The sequence below is a fragment of the Idiotropiscis lumnitzeri genome, chromosome 8 (genome assembly GCF_059441095.1).
Source record: "Idiotropiscis lumnitzeri isolate Australia: NSW breed Sydney's pygmy pipehorse chromosome 8, RoL_Ilum_1.0, whole genome shotgun sequence".
NCBI lineage: Eukaryota > Metazoa > Chordata > Actinopteri > Syngnathiformes > Syngnathidae > Idiotropiscis > Idiotropiscis lumnitzeri.
In genome coordinates this window covers 11,325,473-11,351,227 of record NC_142398.1, presented here as the reverse complement: position 1 = coordinate 11,351,227, position 25,755 = coordinate 11,325,473, and the positions used below count along the sequence as shown (strand labels likewise).

The window sequence follows — 25,755 nt, the reverse complement described above, 5'->3', positions numbered from 1 at the left end:
ACCGAATAGTGGCCTTAGCATCAAGGTACTTTCCCGAACAAGACTATTGGCGTACTATTACGCCTCTCGAACATATTACGGTATTTCCAAAACGAAGCACCCATCAAGTTTATGAGGCAAGCCGTCTAAACTGCACTCCAAATTATGCAAATTATGTTTTTCTCAGATTTTTATAAATAGTCTATGCAAATGCCGCTCAACATAATTTTCAAGTCATCAACTGTTATGAGAATAATTTGAATATTTTTTTTAACAAACCTCCCAGTGACAACAGTATTTTTTTCCAAAAATAGAAACTTACTGTTTGCTCAAATAAACTCTTGCAAATGATTATGCATGCCAGTGATTTCAAGACATTTGGTAGGTTGTAAAGAACTGATAACCGTAATTTGTCAAATTTGCAGAATTAGTTAACTCATTCAATCCATAAAACAGGCATACACACCTTTTCAAAAATGTTATCTCTGCCTCCCAAAGACGTATTTATACGTCTTATCCTTTTTTTGCGTCATAGTGCTGTGTTTTTATAGCATTAGAATACAATATTTTGTTGGCCTTGCAAAATCAGTCAAAATCCAGAAAGACGCTGGGATTGAGAGGTTTTCTCAAAAGAAAATAGCCGGGATTAAATGAGTTAATTACTATTTTAATCAAAAACATCTTAACAGGTCAGGGTGCCTTTGAACAGAAGCTCTCTTATTTGAAAGCAACTTTGCAAATCATCCATCCAACATCCATTGAACTTGTGAGATTCTCTGCTTGAGTTGATTTGCAGGATAATCCGAATAGCCTCACAAAGCCACCTTCGCAGATCTTACTCTGAAGATTCTCCAAAGGTTGAGACCACAAGTCTGCAGACATCCAGACTAATTTTGTCCATGTTACAAAATGAAGAAAAGAACTTTCCAAAACAACGTCATCTTTATGCAAGAAATTAACTTGACACTAGTGTGGCCTCCAATCTTCCCCTGACGATAAACCCAGTTGAGACCCTTTGAAGTATCCTTAAGCAAAAGTTCGAGATCAATGAACTTTGGAGGCGGTTCACATCCAAGCTATTCTGACATCCTGAAAAGAGATTCAAGCAGAAGCCGTCCAAACTCTTACAAGTTCAATGGATGCGAGCATTACAAAGCTGCTGTCAAATAAGACGTCCCTATATTAAAATGGAATTTAACCTGTTGAGAAGTTTTTGATTGAAATAATGTTTGATTACAGCAAATACAACCTACTCATACTGCAAATTCAATAACTGTTTTCAGTTGTTTAGAACCTTTACAGTGTCTTGAAACACTGCTGTGCATAATCATTTGGAAAGGTGTATTGGAACAAACAACCACTCGCTCTCACACTCACACCTAGGGATAATTTGCAGTGTTCAAATAGCCTATCATGCATGTTAAAATGCAAAATGTCAAATAATGTGGCCTTTTATTCACATAAACCCTGCACAGTGCTCTCTCTCGCTCTCTCTCAGTGCTTGATGTCACACCTCGAAACACCTCCAAGTTGTCTTACACCGTATTCCCTGCTGTTATCTGCTTGCAACCCGTTTTACTACTCTCAGTTAACTTTCGCATCCTTACCGTGACTGCCATGGCAAATATTTTGACAATTTCAACATTTCACTATTTTTCCAACGTAAACCATGCTTGGCCATCGCATCCCTCGGGGTTGTCTCATGACCATTTGGTTCTGTCCAAGAAGGCCTAAAATGGGGCTTTAGTGTAAATGTAGCGTACATTAAATGGGTAAACAAAACAATGCAATTCTAGTGGGAGACATAACTTTCAGCTGTGATGTTTCATAAAGAATAATAAATTGGAAATTTAAGAAAAAAAATACATCAGTAAGCGTATGATGTAGTTCTTCTGTAGTAGTTTTCCTCCTTGGGTGGTCAGAGTTACACACAATTATATAAACCCATTACTGGCACAGCTAAGCAAAAAGCTGAAAAAAAAACAACCATTTCCTCGCTAATTACATTGTTTTAAAATATCCCCTTTTGTTGGTCTTTGCGCGCGTGTTCATTTCGTAAATGGTTTTGTAAATGGGGATTTGTCCTTCAGCTCGACTGGATAATAATGTTTAGCCCCCTCCTTCCCTTTGTATATGTGTGCATGTGTGCATGTGTGTGTGTGTGTGTGTGTTTAATACCTAATATGATGCCGTTGGGGTTTGTGGGAGGCTCCCACACCACCCTGGCTGATGACAGGCGGACCTCTGGGAACACCACCCTGACAGGGGGTCCAGGGACTAAAAGGGGAAGAAAAATAGAAGTGAGAGTTGGCAGCCAAGTGGACAACTAATAATATAAAAAGAGATGCGATGGTTACCAACACACACTTACATTAAACGTGTGACTATATATGAGTTAGCGAGGATGCTTTTGCCCTTAACACCCACACGCACACAAACCGCATAGAGTGTCTTATAAATTTTTAAGACGTGCCTTGAAAGATGCAAAAAATAGAAAATGTAATTTTCTCTTAACCTCACTGCGTCTGCCTTTGAACCTGATAGAAGTACATGTTCCACATCATCAAATACATGTCATTGAGAGTCACAGAGCAATGTGCCCCCTGAGAGACACAAACACACACATGTGCACACACACAAACACAAGTGCACAACGCAGGTTCATTATATCTTTGACAAATTGACTTGTTCTGGTTCTACCCTGAAATGAGAATAACTTTTCAAATGTGACAGTGCTCGGTGATGTGTGCGTGTGTACGTGTGGGGGTGTTTGCGCTGGTGTTTTATTATTTAAAAAGGGCAGTAGAGGTTGCTGTGGTGGTTACTACCCCAGATCGCTGCGTCTATCAACATGAGCGCGCACAAACATGCCCGCCCTGATGCTTCCTTCGACACTTACAGATGAACCGAAGCACCCTCGTGACTACGTGTGGAAAATGGAGCGACTGCTTTTCTCAGCCGACTTTCGAGCAGATGTTGGCGTCTGCCTGAGGTGCATCCAAACAATGGAACAAAAACAGGGCATTCCCCAAATTGTTCTCACCAAGTTGGAACATACCAGGATGGGTTTTAAATGCATAATTTCATATGCACTTGTGCCTAAAATGCGAATTGTGAAGAGTTTCTATCATTTAAATGTATGCGTGCAGTCAATAAATGGGGCGTCATTGACTATATCCTGTCAAATAGCCTCACTTTTGTCTTCATTTCTCGCCGTTTTTATTTTTATAATTAGGCTTTGCAAGATCAGGATTTTTCGGGTCGATCACCGATCAGCTAGTTTCTATCGGTCGGAGATGAGGCAATAGCCCTGTCAGAATCTTGCAGCCCCAGTTAAGCCCCTCCAGAATTATATTTAAGATTCTAAAATATATTTTATAAATTATTTTCTCAGCACCCACCCTATGTATCGGTCAAGCTCCTCTTAAGGGAAAAAAATCCTGTAGCCATGTCTGTTATGTGTAGTCCCTTGGCGGGTTGCAACACTTTAAGTAAAAGTGTGTACTGTTTACCGAGCCTTAACAGGAGTATTCTCAAGCATTTTGCCAATGTTTAGCAAAGTTTGCAATGCCCCAAGGATGGAAAGTAGAAGGGGAAAAACAAGTCCTGTGATTTGAATCTAAAACATTTCTGCATTAATAAATGAGCAGAACTTGGTTTTTAGTAACACTGGAGGGACGATCGCCGCTCTCAATTTGTTTCGCAGACTAATCCAAAACTTAGAAGACCCCAACGACTATACGTAGGCTTTTCCCAAGATGGACTGTTGTTCCCAAGCCAAAATACCCACTAAGGCAACAAAAGGAGCATCGAGTTTGTGGTGAAAGTGACAAGATCATCATTACACCTGCTGGTTAGCATGCCTTTAGCGTCCTCTTTCACGCGCACCCTTCCACGTTTAACGTGAGCAGGCCGTGGTCATGTCTGCCTTTCGTCTATATACGCAGCATGTCGGCAGGAAATGCTCCCGGTCAGTGAAGCGGAGCTTACGGACTTTGGAACTCGGTGCACACATGCCGCATTATAAGAAGCCTCGTCCTTTTTGGAGAGAATTTAACACTTAAGTACGCCTTATGGTTGTGAAAATACAGTATAAAATGAGCTACATATTGACAGCGGCAAAATCTTTTCGTAGTGTCCAAAATGTATTTGTAATGTCCTAAATGCGTATGTGTGAAACAGTTCAGCGGTCATGTTTTATTTTGCCGAGCCAAACCATGATTGATCGTCGAATTAAAGACACTCAAAAACTTTCCATGACATGCAAAATATCGGCTGATCAGACACGGTGGATTAGATGTTGTGGTTGTTTCTGGTTCAGTAAAATGGTGACTATGTGGTCTCTCAAAATTTGAGTGAGAAATTTTCCATTGCAGGTTGGTGTTCAAGGTATCAGTTGTTCATATTGTCTACTTGATTACATTTTTCTGCATGTAGAAGCTGCCTGTTCATTGGAAGGCTTTCAGACATAAATGTCCCGAACACACGTACACACATATGGCTGCCAGGATGGCCGAGTGGTCTAAGGCGCCGCGTTCAGGACCCAGTCTCCCCAGGAGGCCTGGGTTCGAATCTCGAATTTCCCCATTGTGGGACTAATAAAGGCAATATATAGTGGGGTTTTTGAGGTGTGGGGACCGATTTCGGCCAGGAATTGACCAGCCATTGAGGAATGACTTCTGATTCCTACCGTCTTCTTTGGTTCTCAGTAGCACGGGGCTGCTGGGGGGTCCGTCACCCATCCTTGTGTATGCCAACATTTGCAGGGCGTATACCGTGTACTTCCTAAGTGCGCTGAGAAGCAGCGACGCATTCCTCTCTCCTTCTGCCAAAAGAACACTGGGGGGACGTTCTGAGTCCTTCTCTGAGTACAACACCTGAACACACACAAATAAACACGTATAGCAGAGTACTCATGTTTCAGAAAAATAAAACAAGACAGTGGAGCTCTTTTCATTGTGTTGAATACGTTCCAGATTCCCCTGTTGAGGTACCGGATAAAAAATATTGTTATAATAAGTAGAGGTGGGTATTTCTTCAGACTGACGGACAGGTTTTGCTGATGATTGATGAATGACGAGAAACTTGACGGACTAAATTGATTTTTGTGCTTCGGATTATCATCAGTAACCATGTAAAGTTCCGACAGACCTCTCAGTCCATCACTGACGGGCGCCCGTTTTGCTGACGTGGATTTCTAATTTTGGTGGCGCACCACTGACAGACTGACTGACAATTACAGGTTTGTTCTGCTTGATTAAAATGACGTACTAGCGAATGACGGACGGGTGCCCAGGCCGCAATGACGGATCTGCAAAATTTTACCTTTTATGTTAACATTGGTCATAAATGTTTTACTCCCAATTTTTTTAATCAGAGACGCAAGAAAAATGAAATTTTGACGTCATTAATTGATTGATTGGTTGATTGATTATCCACACCGCTTATCCTGTACAGGGTCGCGGGAGGGTGCTGGAGCCTATGCCAGCTGACTACGGGCGAAAGGCGCACGACACCCTGAACTCGTCGCCAGCCAGTCACAGGGCAGACATAGACACCATCACTGAGTGGGAACTGAACCCACGCTGCCCGCACATAACTCGGGCGAGTGTACTACTACACCATCAGTGACATGTCATAAATTGAGAGATGAAAACTAACAACGGTGCAATGTACATTTGGGCTAAAATTACTGTTAGTTTTAAATAAAATAAACATACTAAATAATAAAATCAAGTTTCAGTTAGTAGTAATTTTTGTATTTTACGACAAAGTCTTTCAACTTGAGTTTTTATTTGTTTGCTATTTTACGTTAACAACAATAACCTTGATGTGCCGACAGTGTCTTAAGCGGCAATTAGCATTCCAGTGGAGTCCGATCACTCCACAATGTGTGCACAAAAGGCCACGTGCAGCTTCTGTGTGAATTTATGAAAGCCTCCCTTGGCTTCTCAAACTCGCTGCCTCACCTTACAAAAGTGCGGAAAGGAAAATGTCAGTTGTGACTTGAAGGAAGCGCAAAGCAAAAAGTCAGGAGGTGCTGGTGGCAGCTGGCAGAAGAAACTATTGGACGTCTAACGACGAACGGAAGCGAGCGCTGCTGGCAGCTGCTTGTCATCTCACAGCACAGTGGGCACGCTTGCATGCTGCCACACACACCAGGGAACAATCTAAGTGTGCCATGCGCTCGGGGGGCTAACGGATTATATAAGCAGATTTCTTCTTTTTTTTTTTAAATCTCCAAACAATGGATGCTGGAGTTATTTTGTTTCCTGCATATTAACACGAGCATGTCAACACAAGTGGAGACAAATCCCCCTTTATTCATCTGCTTTGCAGATTAAGACGCGGACACAATTTCTACATCACATTAGCCAAAATAGTTTTGTTCTTCCCCGCGCTGTAAAAACACAGACACAAAGCTACATGTCGTCTCTTTATACTCGGATCAAAACAACAACGTGCATTACAATAAATCCTCAGGGCATGTGTGGGGGAGGCTGTGAAAAGCAGTGGTAAAGAAAAAAAAAAAAAAAAGAAGATGAGCACATCTTGTATTCGTCTCCGCTATTTATCTATGTCCTGATTTCGATGAAGAGCTTTGTGACATCGTGCAGGTTTGATAGATTGGAGTTTCTTGTTGTGGATGACACACTAGATGTATCATCTTCGTCGTTCGATCTGTCATGTCAATAAATCTTAAGGCCTTAAAACTATGTCCTCGTCTTTTTTTCTAACTAGCATTTTGGAATACGTTTGTCATGTACAGAACAGCTCACTCACAGACTTTTCCATTTGCAGAAAAAGGCAGATTACATACAAGATGTATTTTCGCGTCGATTCAGTCATTCAGGTCATGGTAAGCCATCTATGTCAAAGCCGTCTCGAAGCAAAGGGGGAGCTTTGAGTCATCACCCATCTTCTTCTTATAAGAACAACCAGACATCCCTCCCCTTCAAAAAGTGCCCCATTCTAAGGAAAATAGGGCACTAACGAGCTGTTTTGCCGCAAGGCGAGTGAACAACCGATTTGTATGCAGGACATTCATTTCACTAACCATGCACGAGAATGATAACAACATCGCATCGTTAACCACCCGAGGGGGACGCACTCACCGAGGCATAACTAGAGAGACTTGACACTTAAAAATTTCAAACTGAAAAAGCCTTTTTGATCAAAGGTGAAAGACAAATGATGTGATGATCATGGCTGAAAACGTGTGCAACTGTTGGAGATACCTGTATAGCAGAAGATTATTCTAGACAAAAACTAATGAAATAGCAAAAATTACAATATAATCTAATAATAATATACAGAAAAGAGTGCTTTAAAAACAAAACAAAAACTAACTACATTTCATGTTTACTGAACTCACTAAAAATAACCAATTTCAGCTGACCTGTAATACAACTTTGACACTCAGGTGGTGCTAGTGAGTCAATACGAGAGTGGACGCTTTGTCGACAAGATTTTAAGCCTGTAAAAGACTATTTGCCTTATTCTCCCACGATCTGTAGCACACAAGACAGAATAGGTGGGGGATGGAGTAAATGAGCCAATTTTCCGCGGCAACAGAGGCAGGATGTGTTTAAGAGTATTCTGCCATGCCGGGACAGAGGTGTCAAGTTTTGACACCTGGCACTCAATCTCCCCGATTATTCGGGACCACCTGTTACTTTTTTTTTTGTTTATCTTGAAATCTAATATTTATTTATGATTATTAATTAATTTAATTATGCAGAAGATGAATGGGTGACCAATCATGTGTGGACTCCATGTTGTTAAGAGAGCAGCAGCAGCTAAAAAAAGACATCTTATGGAATTTTATTTATTTATTGTCCCTCTCTCACAAGATGCTTCGTTACCATGTAAAAAAAATTAAATTCTAAACCTTTTTCTGTTATTTTGTACTAAAATGGTGCCTCCAGTAAAATTTAAAAATAGGAAATGAAAAAATGTTGTTGGTGTATTTCTAACTACAGACCGGAAACTAACTAACTACAGACAGCAATACTTAGAGACAGCATTACAACATGAAAGCATGCATATCGTCAAAGTTGGAGGAACTTGGAGCTTGAAGTTATCTTCAAATAATACCACTGCAGTTACTGGACATTACATCATGTCTGGCCTTTTTTTTTTGCAAACGTGTGATAGTTGTCTGTGCAACGACTCGGAGGTGGGGACTGGGTGTTAATAGTGTGTGCGTGCGTGTGCATGTGTGTGTGTAAGAAATGTTATGTGCACCTTGTAACCGAGAATGGCCCCATTCCGCCTCGCCTGAGGGACAGGAGACCACGTGAGCAGAATTCTGGAGGAACTCACGGCATCAGCAGTCACATTGACAGGAGATCCTGATGGGACTGTGGGAAACACACGCGCACACACGCACACACATTTGGGTCAGTGCTACTTTGCACTAGCAATCAATCTGGTCCTTTATCTGAATCACCTCCGCCATCCTTCAGTCCTCGTCTCGGTAAGTGAGAAGTCAAGGCTGAAGAAGGTGGCGTGAGGAAGTGGATCGCTTAGTGTGAAGTCTAATCGCGCATTAATGCGTCTTCTTACATACTCAAATTACTTAATCACAGAAAAGTCATTTATCACTCTGAAAAAATTAGGAAAGCCGGCAACCATGCCAGTCACGAGTTGTTTGATTCAATTTGTCCAACTTTGGAAATGGAAGTACTGTACTTGCCCATCCTGCATAACTGGCCATTTCAAATTTGGGAGAGTGTGCCTGACAAACTGCCGTGGGAGCGACCAAGGGGTGTGGCCCTGGCCCTCTGTCGCCACCACGTAGTTCCACGCCAGAAGTAAAGCTCTGTTCTCCTTGTTGACGCTCACATTTTGCCTGGACTTCCTCTTACTATAATAACTAGTGTCCTTTTTTAGGATAACTTTTAAGGCCCGCTGAGGTCTCACCAGATTCTGCCGTCCGAGCGGAGACAGCGTCACTCCACGGGCCAGGTCCGATGGAGTTGTAGGCCTGTATCCGGGTCCGGTAGTGTGTCCAAGGGTCCAGGCCCTCGACAGAGACCTCGCCGGCTGCCCCCTCAACCTCGACAGTTCGATCCTCAGCCAGGCCGTCTGTCCTGCGCACACGAAGCCGGTAGCCCACCGTCTCCGGGCTGCCGTTGTACTCGGACTCAGGGAGAGGCTGGTGGTCAGATGGGAGAGAGGATTAGGATTTCCATTCACAGTAATACGTTTGCTGGATTATTTTAATTCAGAATTGCTCACCTGTAAAATCATCCCCATCTAAAATGTTACATTTTTCCGTTTTCAACAGGATGAAACGTTGCAATTTTTTTGACGATTAACAACCTGATCTGGTGAGAAAATATTCAAATGTGGAATTGGGTTGTCCCTGTGTCTAAAGCAGAATGGGCACAAATTTTTGATTTTGATTGATCGATATATTGAACATACAAACATATTAAAAGATTGTTGACTAATTAGAAGGCGGCGTGAACAAGACAGTTTGTGTAGTCTCAACAATGTAGAGCATAGTGTTGCGTGCTGCTTTTATGAAACAAACCAAGAGTTTCCGTGCTCTAAAAAAAAAAAAAGAAACCTCACACGTCCCACAATGTGACTATTGCGCATGCGCACATCGCAATCGCAATGTTCAAACCGCATATCGTGCAGGCCTAGCGTGCGTGTATATATAGTTATCTAATGTTCATAAAAAAATAGACTACTATTTAAAAAAAATAAATAAAAGTGCTGATGAATCCAAACTGTTGACAGTAAGTTGCACACAAGCCAACAAGTCATTTGGCGTTAACGAAAATCCTAAGTTGGTTTGGTAATGTAAATACATGTAAGATCCATTCTCACTCTCTTCAAACACAAAAACTATTCATGTCGTTATAGTCACAATATCAACCCCCGAGCATAAGTTGAGAAAAGCCCCAACCGGAATGAAGCTAAAGATTGAGCTGACAGTCCTACACGGTCATGTCACTCAAAGGACACAATAAGCGACACATTTTGTTCCTGTGGTCATTTGAATGACACAGATGGTGCAGGAATCTTAAGTAGATCTTAAAAACCCTTTTACAATCTCCTCCCCTTTGACATCGCATCTCCTGATCACACTCCTCCTCTGTGTCCCGTTCACCCTTCATCATCGTCTTAGTCGTCATCGTCATCCTCGCTTCCTCTCTCATTTTCTGTCACATCACCTCACGTGCCCCTTTACCCTTTATGCTTTGTCACCGCCATTTCTCCCCCGTGTCATTATTTATTACCATCCACCGGCCATGGAAAAGAGCTTCCAAGGCCATGGACAAATACAGCGGGCATCGGCCACTGCTGATCATTGCGCGGTTGACATCAAATTGGACTTTTATTTCTTTGTCTTTGCAATAACAACGCTTGTAATGTTTGTCTACTCTGTGCAGATGGCCTTGGATAGCTGAGGATGCTGTGTGCTTGCGTGCAAGTTTAAAAAAAAAAAAAAAAAAAAGCAGCCATTGTCATGCCACACAGGTAGTGGCATTCTGTCCGAGTTTGATTTGACAGGGCTATGCCCTCATTCCGATTCCTTAAATGGAAAATTTCTCTGCTCCACACGCTTGGACGGGATGGAGAAAAAAAAAAAAAAAAGGTGTGAAAGAATAAAATGATGTGCAGGGAGCGGTTGATATGAAAGGATTAGGGCTTGCACCAATAAACAGCAGTGATGTTTTTGGGAAGTACAGAACAGATATTTGACCTGAAGAGATGATAAGAACAAATATTCAAGTATAGATAGGTGAAAACTATCCTTACAGTAACAAGTTACAACTATCTCACCACTGTTCTGCTATCTGCTTTTATTTATTTTTTATTTTAAAAATAAGTAATCCATGCCTTTGTTGCATCTAGGCAACATTACTGTAATGCTAATTTATTTTGGAGTCAGCCAGTCCTCCCTCAGGCGCCTCCAACTAGTGCAAAATGCTGCGGCTCGTCTTTTAACTGGAGCTCGGAAGAGGGAGCACATAGCCTCAAACTTGGCTTCTCTTCACTGGCTCAGCGGAGCCTCAGAAGGGATCGCGTCTTTTCTGTTGTCGGTCCTTCTCTCTGGAATGACCACCCATTGAATGTTAGGCCAGCCCCCTCCCTCTGTCCACTTTTAAAACTTATTTGAAGACACTTTTTTACTCATTAGCTTTTGACCTGTCGCGAATGTTTTAATTTGTGTTCTAATTTTCTGCTCATTTATATTACACCATATGGAAAGTGCTTTGTTACAGCTCCAGCTTTTGTGAAATGCGCTATTTAAATAAAGTTGTATTGCATTGTATTATATTGTATAATGAGGCACAGGGTGTGAGTCCCTTTTCCACGTCTGATTACAGGCTCGTAGGCACAAATGCTGGTGAGCGAACACACGCTCACGCGCTGTACAATACAGCCGGAGCACCACACAGATGATTCCCCATCAAGCGGAGTAGTTTGTATGCGAGTACCTTCCACCTGAAGCAAAGGCCGGTCTGTGTTGGAGACAGCACGGCGAGGTTGGAAGGGTGCGTGTCAGGGGCCGCCTGTAAGGTTTGGATCAGCCTGGAGGGGCCGCTAAGGGGACTGGAGCCCACGATGTTCATCTGCTGCATCCTAAACCTGAAGAAAACAAGGGAAGGTAATTCAACGGGTGTGGAATAAAGTCAGACTTTTGTTGTTACGTTTCCAAGGGAAAAAATAGAGGAACATTATGTGATTTTTTTGGGTTATGTTCTTTAACACATTGCACAACTAAATAAATAATAGACTAAATACAGGTGTGTCTTGATACAACTTTAATTCCCATTGAAATGAATGGAAATGCCATTAATCTGTTCATAGCACACCCACACCCCCAAAATAAGATCTTGTGCCGTTGTATTTGAATAAGGAAAATAATATTCTATAATATTGTACTTAAACGCAGATATATCTAGCAGACAAATTTAAATCAAATCTAAAGAATTAAACTATTTGTGGGTTCTGATTTAATACTGCAATCAATAAGACCATAGGATACTGTAATATTTGTCATTTTGGGAGAGGACAAAGAATATTTGCTGGTGAGTATTTCTATATTATCTATCTATCTATATATGTGTTGTTCCACCATTTGTGTTCACATATCCGTTGCTTAGAGAGTTCTGACTATTGATGTTAACCAACCATCGTCTCAATCTCCTTTTCCATTAATGTTATCATTAAGCTAGCAGACTAAACTTGACTATTTTTCTCATTTTCAATGTGTTTTCCACGACTGGAAATATGGTCATTCGGGTTTCTAAGACGCATAGGAAACCTGTGGATTCACTGAATAAAGTTAATTCTGTTAATTATTTCGCCTTCTGCACATAAAAGAACCAACGAGTTTAACCCTGTGTATTTCTTGTCCATATCATTTCTATACTGCTTATGCTGCTCAGGATCAGGGCATTAATCGGCAAGTGAGAAACGTAGTTCACACTTTCTGAGATGTTTGTTTTCCACACATTGTATATACACAATCTAATTCCCATAAATCACACCTTCACAGGCAGATCACACGACATGTGAAGAGACAGCGAGACAGAGATGTGTGTGTGTGTCCTTTGAGGCTGCAAGTGTGTCACCAGCTACATATTTAGTCAGGGGAAAAACAAACAAACAAATAAATGTGTTAGCATGTATCCATACCATTCCAATGGGAGAATTTGCTGCCTAAACAAATGCAGCCACACCTCAGATGGAAACGACACGGTCAGAAAGAGAGAGCGCCCTATGAGAGTATTCGGAATGCGGGCTGAAAATGTGATAAGAATCAACATACAAGTGTGCCACTCCATCTAATGTCCCAGCGGTGCGACGTGCGCCAACCTAATCCCGCTGCGCGCACCTGTGCACACACGCAGCGGTATCCATTTAAATTCGAACGTGGAGGTAGAAAGAGTTGCATGCAGAGGGCATGCTCAACACAAATACAGAGATCGGTTTGTGACGTTCATTTTTTCCGTGACTGCGTTCTGATATTTGGCAGAATACAATTCCAATAATTCATTAATAGTCTAATGAATTTAAAGAACATATCATGACGAAAAAACTTTTTTCCCCTAAATACTTGAAACAATAAATATATGAATTACAATAAGATTTTGAAAAATGTAATTGTGATTTTTTTTTTATTGCAATTCTGATTGAATAGGCAATTGTTTTTTTTAAAGTTACTCGTCCCAAGTATTTTTTTTAACAAACACAAGAAAAAAATGTTTATTACAATAAATAATGTCTGATTTATTGCAAAAATATTTTGGTCTTATGAGTTTAGCTTATGCAAAATGAATCATTAATTAATATAAAGGTTTATTTCAATGACAGTTGTTGTTTTAAGCAACACTTTGACACTGCGACAACATAATTCTCCTAAACAATTGTGGCGTGTACATAAATCAGTAAGCTTTGATTCAAATTACAAAAATAATGCAAACAAATATGGAGCTTTGTCACTTCAACTTTCCATGCTTTATGAAATAAATAAAAGATGGACAGCACTTCTCAAGCACAGAACCTATAAAAAAAAATAATAGCTTGAAGCTTCTTTTTGATGACTTGTTTAAAGTTTGTCAGATTGTTGCTTATTGTGAAGCTAGTTGAATTTAGTTACGGAATGTTTTAGGTTCAACAGAATGACGGATTATGATCTCAAGCACACAACTAAATTAAACAAAAAATACATCCCATCCATCCGTTTTGATAAATTAAATGTATTACTAGTAAAACCTGTTTCAGAAAAATGTACACATGGAGCGCTCATTCTAACTTTAAATTTGATGAAAAAGCACTTGGCACATTCATTATAACCATTTTTGACTTCTCCAATATGTCATTATTACAACTCTTACCAAAGTTAAGACTGAGTATTAAATTACTTTTATGTCATAATATTAACCCATTAACACATGCGACTGCATGAATGTTACAAAACGTTTCTTAAAGCATTGCCATGGCCAGTTAATAAATGTCGACATAGAAGTCGACAGTTTGACAGATTATTTCCATTTTATGGATTTCCTGTGAGAAACAAAATTAAACCAGAAGAAATTGGATTCAGCAGAGTGACATGATCTCTGTCCTTCTCTCCCTCCTCACTCCTCTGTCCATTCTATAATGACCTCCCTTCTCCTTCCATCTCCGGGTGGCTCATCTCTTTCTTCCTCGCCTCCCCCTTCCCTTCTTTCTTCCTCCCTGCTATTTGCCGGAGTGTAATGAGGATCTGCATGCAGCAGCTGTGAAGGTGCTGACAAACAAAAATAGTCTCATATGGAACTGTCTCTGTGATTTATCTGACTTCACCCGAGGCTTGCAATACAGCAAAAACTGCCAGACAGTAACATTTGGGAGAGAGTTGACGTGTGTGGGGGTGTGTGTTTGTGTGCGTGTGTGCGTGTGTGCGTGTATGTGTGTGTCTACCCATGAATGAGAAGGCACTATTGTGCGTATGTGCCTTTGCTGCTTACCTATACTGAGTGAAGGGAGTGAGGTTGGGGATCTCCAGACTGTCAGCGCCCGCCTGGTTGTCCAGCTGGTAGACAACCCTCCAGGCGTCCTCTGCGCCATCCTCCTTCACCACCTGTGAGCACCAAAGAGGCACCATTGTGCGATGGGCTCGTCAAGGCCCATCAGGTTTTTGAGCAGATGCTGCAGAGACGCGCCCACCTGTCCTTCGACGATCCATCGCGAGATGGCCGTCTTACCATCAGGACCGGGCCGGAAGCGCAGGGTCACCGTTCGAGGGCTGATGTTGGAGATGACCAAATTGGAGGGTGCACCAGGAAGCTCTAAGGCACACAGAAAGTTCAGTTTAGTCGCAAAGAAATGGAAACATTGGATTTACTGTACACATACACGCACATCAGAGCGACAGTGTAAGAGCGGCCCCTAACCTGAAATTTTAGGAGCGTAGTTAGAAAAATCCACTAACTTTCACTATATTACTGATAAATCGGTTTAGTGTCGAGCAACAAAATTATTATATATAATAAATAATGAAAAGAAAATGTACTGGCCGCAAATGTATGGGTGCATGAATATTTTAATTGTCAACTGTCTCACATTTTAGGGGCAAAATGTTACCAAGTAGGTGTAATCTCGCACCATCTATACATAATAATAAACACATGTGATGAAGCCCAATGTGGTATAGGGATGAGGCCGCCCCGTAAATATAAAAAAAAAAAAAAAAAAGTATAATGTAAGTCCATTATAAATGCCATGTGTCATCATCAAGGTTGCGGGAGACTTTGGGCGAAAGGCACACGAGAGAAAATGATTACAAAATATATTTTGTATCTTTTAACACTCCTGCTGCAACTACACATGGCATCCAAACATGAGCGTTGACTGACACGCATACTGGAACTCGATGGTTCCGCCTGGCTGGAGACTTGTGATTATAACGTCTAAGTATGCCTCCGTGGAAAACCAATTTGTTCAATGGTAAATTAAAAAAAGAAACTCAGCCTAGGTAAAATTGATCTGTTTCTAATCTTGGCAAGACCTCAATCCATCAGAGGTGTGATTTATATGAATCATCTCTTGTTTCTGATCCGCGGTATGGGGAAGATTTTTTTTTTTAATGTTTATACCTGAATATAAGATTATGCCTAGACTCCCCCGAGATATTTTTTCTTTTGCTTTCTATATGTAAATAGGATGGAGAAAGGAACTACAGTGGTCAGAAAGCGGAAAAGGCTCCAACATTGATTCAATTGTGGTTGCAGCGCACTTTTCAAACAAATGTGCCCAAGAAGAACAAGCAACCTCTTTTGTCAATCTTTAAAAGAGTGGTGAACTGCTTTTTGTTCTCCCTGAAAGTCGTCTCTGAACGCACCGGACAGGTTGCAAATATATGTAAATAAGCATAGACTAATCTTGTGATTTGAATACCGCGAGTCAATTTGTTGCATCTTTCGGCTGTCATGCGCACGTCAATGAACACTTGCAGGTGTAGGAGACGGCAATTTTAAAGCCGAATTACACCTGAGACACCAAAACGCACATGATCTCTCAGCTGCTGTTTAGTTACATCTACGTACAAAGTTAAATTGATTGAATTAGACAGTTTAATTTGCATCCCATGAACACAGCACTTTCAATTATTCAACCAGGAAGAACTTAAAGATGTACGTCTGTTTATGACTGAGCCATTTTTTTCGTAAGTATACTGTATGAAATGACTTTACGATGCAGAGAAGATAAATGTCTAGCGGTGAGCGATGAATTAAACGTGCGGCGCAATGTAAGTTCATTAAATCCAGACAAGTGCGGGCAGTGAGCCTCGTTAATCATGTTTGACCCCCGTTAATTTCTCTATCTCCGCGGCAATAACGGATGAAGGAGAAGCGTCAGTGCGCTCGTGTTGCGGCTGCCAGCCGAAAGTCAGCGAACGGCGACACATTGGGGAAGACGGCTTCCACCTGCTGATTGCCGCATCCTTTTCAAGTTGCCAAAAATATAATTGCAAACGGTCTCTCGAAGTTTGGTTTGGTTCGCAGCATCACGAGCTGGATCTAGTTAGTCACTGCCTCACGGAGCAGGTCGGTTTGTAACATTGCCCTTTGTTGTCCTTTTTCAATCATACACATTTTTTGTTAATACACCATTTTGGTTCAATTCCATCTGAGTTTCTTGTTTCTAGATTCTGATTCTTTTCCGAACAATTCCGGAACGTTAACAGTCAGGTTCACATGTGTGAAGACAAATTATTTCAAACCATTTTCCACCAATAATGTGACCTGTGAAACGTAATTGTGTTGTTTGAATGTTTTTCAAGTAAAAAAAACTGAAATGAGGTGTGCACACTCTCCTATAACTGAGATGTGGCTGTGTTCACAATAAACCAGTCACACTCAAACTCATGTTAATGGGAATCCACACATACTTAAATAGATGATTAGCTCCAAATGAACTGCAGATGTAGGCTTTTTCTAACGCTGACTGTTATTTCAAATAATTTTTAATTCGGGTGAATCAGGGTAACTTTATATGGTGGCGGCTGTGTACTGATTCTCATCCAATATGAATTTAAATGTGACACTTCCCCTCTGAAAAAAGATCATTTTTGCAGAATTAATGGTGGAATATGTTTTGAAATTATTTATCTTGGTCTCATTTTTCTGTATCACAAAAAACAGGCATTTTAATGATTGAACGGGGGTGTGTATACATTTTTGTATCCACTAAGATATCGAAGTAACTAGAAATTCCAACTGTACACAAATACTCACGCTAACGAAAAATCTAACAAAACTGAAATAATTTTTACAGATCAGGTCATTTCTTAGGATGTCATTAAATGCAGAAGCTGATGTTATGGTCAGTGAGCGCAGGGTACAATTTGTTTGAGATAATCTGCAGCGAATACGCGCCTGCATGGCTTCTCTAGTTCAAAAGCATGCAGGGCGACTATTTTTTTCTCAAGTTGTGAGCTGGAATACATTACACATCATTGATACTCTTTTAATTTGCACAACTTGAAGGAAATATTAAAAAGTTGGCCAGCTTCTTCACTGACAGCTGCAGGAAACATGCCTGGCAGGCGGAACACTGGCAATATATGTACAAGCTTGTTTCTGTTAATAAAATGTCAGCCGGGAAAGCGTAAAAAAAAAAAAAAAAAAATCTCATTCCATTTTGCGGAGGATCGCCTCACTCAATCTCAACAAGGGCGAGCACTTCCAACTATGTTGGGCGAATACTTGATATCCGTGGACGCTCTAAGTGGTCGCCCATGATCAGCTCTGATCCGTACATTTCTGTAGCGGAATCGGATTTTTGCCAGCGTGGCAGAATACAGATTGGAATAGCCTTTTATATATAAATATATAAAAATATTTTAGATATAAAAATCTAAAAACCTAAATAAATAAATATATATAAATAAATATATATAAAAAAATATTTTAAAAAATAAAATTAAAAAAAAAATATATATATATATATAATTACCGTGCGGATAAGCATGAAAAAGACCTACAGCGAGGGATTCTTTGTGTATATGAGCGGATTGGCGACATAAGGACAACTGTAAGCTGGTATTGTGATGATGATGTTGACACCAGGCGACTGGCTGTGATGAATGATCAAATGCAGTGAACTTCATGAATACATGAATAGAGAAACAAGATAAGAATCCAGGAATCCCAAGTCTCTCTGTTCATTCTTTTGTTCCGTTTGAGCATCTTTAATCCTTTGGCCCCTGTCTTTCTTTGACTAGTTTTGCTTTCATGAATTAATGAATATCCTGTGAATCTAAGAACTGTCTGCATTCATCTTGCTCGCACTCTTCCTGCTTTTATTCATGAATTAGTCATCATAAAGTGTTAGCACACGCACACACACTCGCACAAATCCTTCTGCATGAGCCGGGTTTCGCTTCCTCTACCTCCTTGTTAAGTGTTGCCTGCCTTTAGGACACGTTTTGTTCTGCCGCGTTATGTTTTTCTACTAACTTTTTTTCTTTTTTTTTGATGACCTCTTGTCAGTCCAAATGCAGACATTTAGAGTCAGTCTACTTGACGAATGACTGCTGATGATCTGAACAAGTGCAATTACACTAACTCAGCAGGATCACTGAAGCAAAGTTCTCTTTGAGATGCTGCATATCCCAAATTGTGCATGTTGTTCTGACTCGGGTTGATGACTCATGCACTATCATGCACGACCAAGAGATGACCCATGTACAAGGACATGAGACAGGAACCAAAGAAAGACTGTAATGGACCTTGGAACTTTTGATTATGCCAGTTTCGGTTGGGTAGATTCTACTTGCTATTGAAATTCGGGAAAAAGCAAGTTTTGAAATGATTCAGCTATCAAACAACAAATTTTGAACACACATCTAGAATAGGACCACATGCGTAGTTTGTGAGCCTGTTCTAAGAACAGATGTGGTGATTTTTTTCATCATGTGGAAATTGGATTCTTGGAATGGATTCATTCTATTTCTTATTTCTTGCTCTGGGGGAAAAAAATTGGATATTGGTGCCATTACAAAAATAAATAAAGTGCTTATTACAGCTTTGTGGTATTAGTCCCTCAAAATATAAATATATAACAATGGAAAATTTCCTCCTATAATTTATTGTGTGTTCCAAATGGTACGTTCAACCAAGTTAGTTTGTGATAGTTTTACCATCTTAAGAAAAAACTATTAAAATTGTTCCCATGAATGCACATAGCAGATGTGCCATCAGTCTTTTGGAGGGAACGAATCACAAATTTTTTTTGCGTTGAACACAACATTTTTTCCGTGAACTGATAGTTGGCATAGATGTGCTCATTTACAAAGCAATGGTGACCTGGAATTAAAAAAAGTCCACCCCGTTATTAAATATTATTACTAATTACTAATCATCATATTCATATTTTTAGGTGCTTTGGGAATACAACTTTATCAAGGTTAAACCTGTGAGCAATCCGATATACTATTCAAAACCTTTGACGGATTTTTTTTTTCCAAGACAGTAGTTATTAAAATGAAAACGGACCATCAACAACCAATGAACGCATTTACATATTTTAACACATTTATTATGCCATAATTAAATCTGTTTTTGTCATACCTGGAGGGACGCCTGTGGAGATGTTAGCCGACGTGACCACGCCCCGTCCGGCAGCGGTGAGCGCGGCCACCTTCAGCCTGTACGTGGTGGTGGAGGTGAGGCCAGTGAGCTGATACTGCAGCGTGGAGTTGGACAGGGCTCGCTCCTCACGCCTGGACTGCACGCCGGACACCTCCCACCATAGAACGTAGCCTGGGGGACGCATGCCGTGATTAAAGGGGAGCTTGTTCACTTGACACGGCGCGCTACTGAGGCAAAAAAAATAAATAACGCCAGAATGCAGGAAGGAGTGACTACAGTCTAAATCTCTCTCTGTCCCATCACATCTTCACAGTCATACATCACACTCTGGCAACTTCAAAAACGTGTGTGGAAGTCGTATTCCTATGCTTGTGTGTAGCCCAGGAGAGAATGTGCGGTCCCTCGTGAGTCGCTCTGCTCACGTGGCGCGGAATGAAAAGCAGGTACAGGATAAAAGAATAATGTGTGAGATGACCTTGATTGAATAAGTCCCCCCACACGCTGCTGTGTGGTTAAGACAAATACACAAGTGCAGCCTCATGTCATTAGACGGTTGGTCTTAGTGCTTCAAGTGAACGGTGAATTGGAATTTTTGAGCGATTCCATCCAGTTTGGCCCACACAAAGCAGTGACAAAACATGGACTGCGCTGAGGGATTTTGACAGGTATCTGTTTGTCGCACCATCTTTGCCAAATGGAAGTGGCCTATAAAAAGGAGTTGACAAAACACAGTCTGCACTGAGAGATAAAGATAGCTGTTGCTCCGTTCCAGCGACATTGCATATCTGGCCGGCACAAATGAAGTTACAAATTATGGCCGGAAAAGAGGCGGCATCGGGGGCATAGCACCAAATTCTGGACCCCCATACAGAAGCCTTCAGAAAGGTCTTATTGCCATGACAGTGAGGCGGAATCAAATAAGGAGTCCTCTGGCATTAAAAAATAACAAAAAAAACCCTCTCAAAACAAAGGAAAGTGCTACAAGAAGGGGGCAGCAAACAGCAGTAGGAGCAAACATTGGCTGTTTGTTTTTCTACATGCCAACACCCCCATGAAACTTGGGAAATATGAAAATCATGATCGTCAATAAAAATGCAATTTAAAGACCGAGTGTGAAGCAATTTCAAGAAATGCCAAATGAAATGAAAGCAAGGATGGCCGAGTGGTCTAAGGCGCCGCGTTCAGGACCCAGTCTCCCCAGGAGGCCTGGGTTCGAATCTCGAATTTCCCCATTGTGGGACTAATAAAGGGAGTATTATTATTATTAAAATAACTAAACAGAATCCAAAAATAACTCGTAAAAAAAAATCATTTCTATATTGTGTATTCGACAAAGTTATAATTTTCCCGACATGAGATCCTGGCAAGCGACAAACCTGGAAGTGTGACGTCATTTCAAGAATAACAATGCGGGGCTCCACATGTAAAGTGTACAAAGTCAGGCAGAAATCGACTTAGAAAGCGATTTTTCAAACGTATCCGAGCGGATCTGGCCTGGTATTTGAGAGTTGGAGGAAGCACCAGTATGTTGGATTATACATGTACGAGGCAGATGCTCAAAATGCCAAAAACGACTGGACATGGAGTGGAGACGAGACCCTTCGAGATTGGAAGAATGCTAAGATATATATATAGGCTGCGGTTATTTGTTTGAAATTGGATGCTATGCAATCTTAATTTAATTGAAACGACGTTATTAGGGAACTTTCATGGCAAATATGATTTCAACTTAATATTTATGATAACCAGTTTTTACAACTGATATTGTAAATATTAGGCCATACTTCACAGAAAATCAGGTGCCCAGACATTTCCAAATCTTAATCGCAATCATCCACGCAGACGGGCATGATTGCGTGCTACATTCCTACTACAGAGGAACAGGTGCTCCACATTAAGAAGTTACACAACTCAAAACATTTCTCAGTGGTTCCAAAAAGCCGATAAAGACATGTACGTGTTAGTGTGTGTGTGCGTGTAAGTGGAGAGGAGGGGAGAGGAGGCGGGGGTCAAGTCCGTGACACGCCGGCTGAGGCCATGTTGGAGATAATGTGAGAAGACAAGCTGCACAGAGTGGAGATTAGCAGGGTGATGAATCGCTTGCACACTTGTACGAGGATGCCTTGGGCACTGCGAGCATCCCAAACAGCCGATGAAGAAAAGCCATAGAAAGAGTTGTGGGAAATATGACAACCTGTATGGCGCTTATGACAGGTTTATGCATTAAGTCAGTGCTTCGCACCCTTTATTGAGCAAAAGGATATATTTTAACGCGGCAGATTTTTGCTACATCACAGCATTTCTATGAATTTGCAGTATTATGCGTGATCAAAGATCAAAGTAAAAGACATACCCAATTATGTTTCACGTTGAATTAATGTGTTTGGAAATTACTAACTTTAAGTCAGAAACTCACCAGTAACAATGCCATTTTTTTCTTCAGGCTCCGCCCAGCTGACTTGCACGGACGTGTCCAAGATTTTGGTGAAACTCAAATGACGGACAGGCCCAGGTGCTGTGGAATACATACACGTCACATGTTTCTTAGGACAAATTTGGACAGAAAACATTGGCAGTTGACATGAGTGCCTCAACATACACGTTTTTCGAGTTAATGAGTTGTTGCCGTTGAAGAAAGAGTCAGCACGAATGAAAATAGAGAGCTAACAGTTGCCGTTAAACTTTTAATTGTTTCTTGAATGGCACAAACTGTGTGACTGTGTGTGTGTGTGTGTGTACTTTCGTTTTTAATTCAACATAACTATAAAACTGAGGAACAATTAAAAAAAAAAAAAGAGTTTGATTTTTATGCTGAATACAACTAAAATTGACATGCTAATTCCAAAATTGCTGAGTTTTTCTTTCTTTTTTTCCCCGCTACAGGTAAGCCAAATTCCAAAATCGTAACAATTGCCAACGTATTATGATTGGAAACATCTACAGCTAAGCGGCAACTTGTTTGTGCGGTCACAAATGGGTGAGAGGTGTGTGCAGCTCCCAATGGGTCAGTAGTATCAATCTCAATATCTGAAAGCTAGCATAATAGGAATTAAGAGGATTAGTGCTGGCTTTTCTCTTAACCTCGTAACCTGCATGGTCATAAGTCCTGTATCATTTGATGCAGTTTTTTTACTTTTCAAAACTTGCACCAATTTCATCTAGTGTTTCAATTGTATTTAATTTAATTCATTATTATAAACTATAGAAATATATAAATGTATTAATTGACTGACATTCTGAAGATTTGGAAAATTTGAAGTTAGAACATGTTGAAAATATCATTTCTCAATAAACAATTACCAAAATAGTTGACAATTAATTTGAAAATCAATTAGATGTCAATTAATCAATTAATCAATTAATCACTGCACCGCAAAAATATGTAAATGAGTTCTGTTCGGCCTGGAACCAATGGCATTTCAAAATATTTTTAAAAAATTGGTTGAATGTTCAGTGGCGCCTAGAGATACGAGTGACATGACTTTTCGTGAGACGATCCATTGATCATCCATTCATGGACGCAAACTTGAGATATGAGCACTGGATTCTGGCAGGCAACACAATTCAATTCACAGCAAGCAGCAATGTCGCTGAACCTTGGAAAATATCCTTAAAAAAAGAACCTTTTATTGTAAAATACTTCAGTATTTTCAATTAAGAGTTGAACCTTTTCTGTTTTAAACGTGAAGAAAAAAAAATCATGAACATTTGGAGGTACACACTGACAGAAATTAAATGAATAAACCTTGTTAATGTTTTATTTTCTAAAAACTGTGGGTTTTCAAAGACATCTATATTGTTATAATGCTTTTGTTCACTTTTATTTCAGATTAAATGTATTTTTTTTCTCCAATGAGGTAAGGTTACCAAAACACTCCATCCATTTGCTCTTGGTTTGACCCCTCTGTCAAATTTTAGAACGCATTGTGGCCCGCCATTCAAAAAGTTTGCCCACCCCTGCTCTAAAACAAAAAAGGAGCAAGATAACAATAATTTGGGGTTTAGCGACATTATTACGAGTGCTCTTTGGCAAAGCCTTTGTGAACCAAACTTTAGAAATATAGCACCATGTGAAGTCCGAGAATATTACAGACGGGTAGCGTAAAACACAGTTGTGCAGCGTCTGCACATGCTATTATCACGCTGCCAACCAATCATGCCGACATTGACCACAGTTGCACGCACGCACACACACCCGCAGTTTCCCATGCGTGCCGGCCATTTTTCATCTCATCTATGGCTCTCTAAGCTCCCCTCCCAGCAGACCGATTAAGCTATTCAGCCGAGACATTCAATAACACACGCACACACATGCACGCACGCACGCACACACAGAAAGCCATCATCAAGCAAGAATTACACCCACCGTTAACCCTGTAACACGCCCAGCACCCGATCAATGCCCGTCAACGATTATGCGCATATGCATGTATGTGTGTGTGTGTGTGTGTGTGTGTGTAGGTGTGGGTGTGCGTTTGTGTGTGTGTGCACATGGCTGCTCATGGCACTCTCTCACTCAATAATTGTTGCTTGATCATAATAGCTCGTCTGGAAGCCGTCGGCTATTTTGTTTACTTGACAGTGTGGCCTTATGCATATTTGGTACTAGCTGGGGAGGAGAGGTGGTAACAAAGGACTTTTAAGTTGAATCTGTTCCATGACTATGCTCGTAACTAAAATGACTAGTATTTGAAATAATCGTCACCAACTGAAATGGAAATACCACTGCTCCAAAAAAAGCACACACATTATGTTTGTAATGTGATTTCTTTAAATGAGAAATATAGCGCTCTACAGGAGTGGGCTTCAAAAACATACGATAATAACATTCATGATTGAAATGTTAAAAAATTAAACTTTTTATACATTATGATATTTGATTGTATTTGACACAAGCTGCGATATTAGTTACTCCTCACAGAGGATAAAGAATATATCATGATTATTGTCGTATGATATCTGTTAATAGCGCTTGTGTCAAGGTTGTTTAAAGACTTGTAACTGTAACTTTGACGATCGTTTTATCAGCCCATCTAAAGGAAGTGTGAATACTTTCACATCTTATAACATAATTCTACGTAAAATACGTAGTTCTCTTTGCTTTGCCTTTGAATGTCTTTGGCAGTTTGTTTGTAAATGGATCTGCCTTGTGTATAAAATGTGTTATTTAAATAAACGCCTTTCCTTGCCTCATTATTGTATATTTTTCCTCTTGATGGTGCTATACAGGGAATTGAAAACTAAACAGAGGGTCCTTGTTCACAAAAAACACTGCTTAAAATAAGTGACCAGACCTCTGGCAAGGATTAAATATTTATTTGCAAAATCACTATGACTTAGCTAGAAAAGTTTGATCCAGATCTGCAATTTCCCACAGCACCAACACATAATATGATCAAATTACTCACTGAGCTGATGAGACTGGACAGATATAAACATCAGAAAATATGAAATATGGATTAAGCAGGTTCAATTCAATTTGCTTCAAAATGTGCAATCTGGATGACACGTTTCTTTTTGATATTTTATGGAAGGGGGTCGACAGCTTCTGATCCTTACACACACACGCGCACACACTCCATCTTGTGGCATGTTGAGGCTAAGGATCTACGTTGATACGAGGCGTCGAGTTAGATTTAGTTTCAAAGTTACATAAAAAAAGTGCTTTTCGGCCATCTTGTGAAATCTATAGGCAATTACATGACTTTTAGCGCGAGCTTCAATTACGGGCAGTTATGTGCTATTTGAGGCAGGGCTCGTTTAGTATCCCCAGCAAATAGTGGTGTAAATTGTACCACGTATGGTGACGATTTGACAGTTTTTAAACAGACAAATGTTTCTTTCCTATTCCTATTATGAAATATTGACAGAATAACAACAAATCTGGAACGCACTCACCAGGGCCTTTAATATGAGGTGTGACTTGATATGGATTGAGGCATGTTGATTTATTTTGATTTTTTTTTTACCTTTTTCAGCCTGCCGAGGGCAAATAGATTTTTGGCTAACAACATAGTTTTGCGGCGCTAACTATATCAATGTGAGCAGGTGAAACATACAATTGAGCGCCATCTTGTGTGAATTGAGACACGTTCGAAGATCGTATATTATTTATTCATTTTTTTTAACGAATTGGGATTGAATTCCCACTGACATTTTTTGTGTG

At 40.4% G+C, this 25,755-nt stretch overlaps 1 protein-coding gene across 2 annotated transcripts in view; it reads right to left on the bottom strand.

Moving 5' to 3' along the window:
* Positions 1–25,755, bottom strand: part of sdk1b (sidekick cell adhesion molecule 1b) — a 285,070-nt gene that overhangs the window by 40,805 nt on the left and 218,510 nt on the right. For both annotated transcript variants that reach the window (XM_088302023.1, XM_088302024.1), the window contains 9 exons: positions 22,006–22,104; positions 19,569–19,760; positions 14,662–14,783; positions 14,463–14,575; positions 11,442–11,592; positions 8,905–9,139; positions 8,227–8,342; positions 4,670–4,856; positions 2,158–2,256 (listed from right to left, as the gene is read on the bottom strand). In XM_088302023.1, the coding sequence (XP_088158149.1) occupies positions 2,158–2,256; positions 4,670–4,856; positions 8,227–8,342; positions 8,905–9,139; positions 11,442–11,592; positions 14,463–14,575; positions 14,662–14,783; positions 19,569–19,760; positions 22,006–22,104 (1,314 nt within the window). The remainder of the gene's footprint in view (positions 1–2,157; positions 2,257–4,669; positions 4,857–8,226; positions 8,343–8,904; positions 9,140–11,441; positions 11,593–14,462; positions 14,576–14,661; positions 14,784–19,568; positions 19,761–22,005; positions 22,105–25,755) is intronic.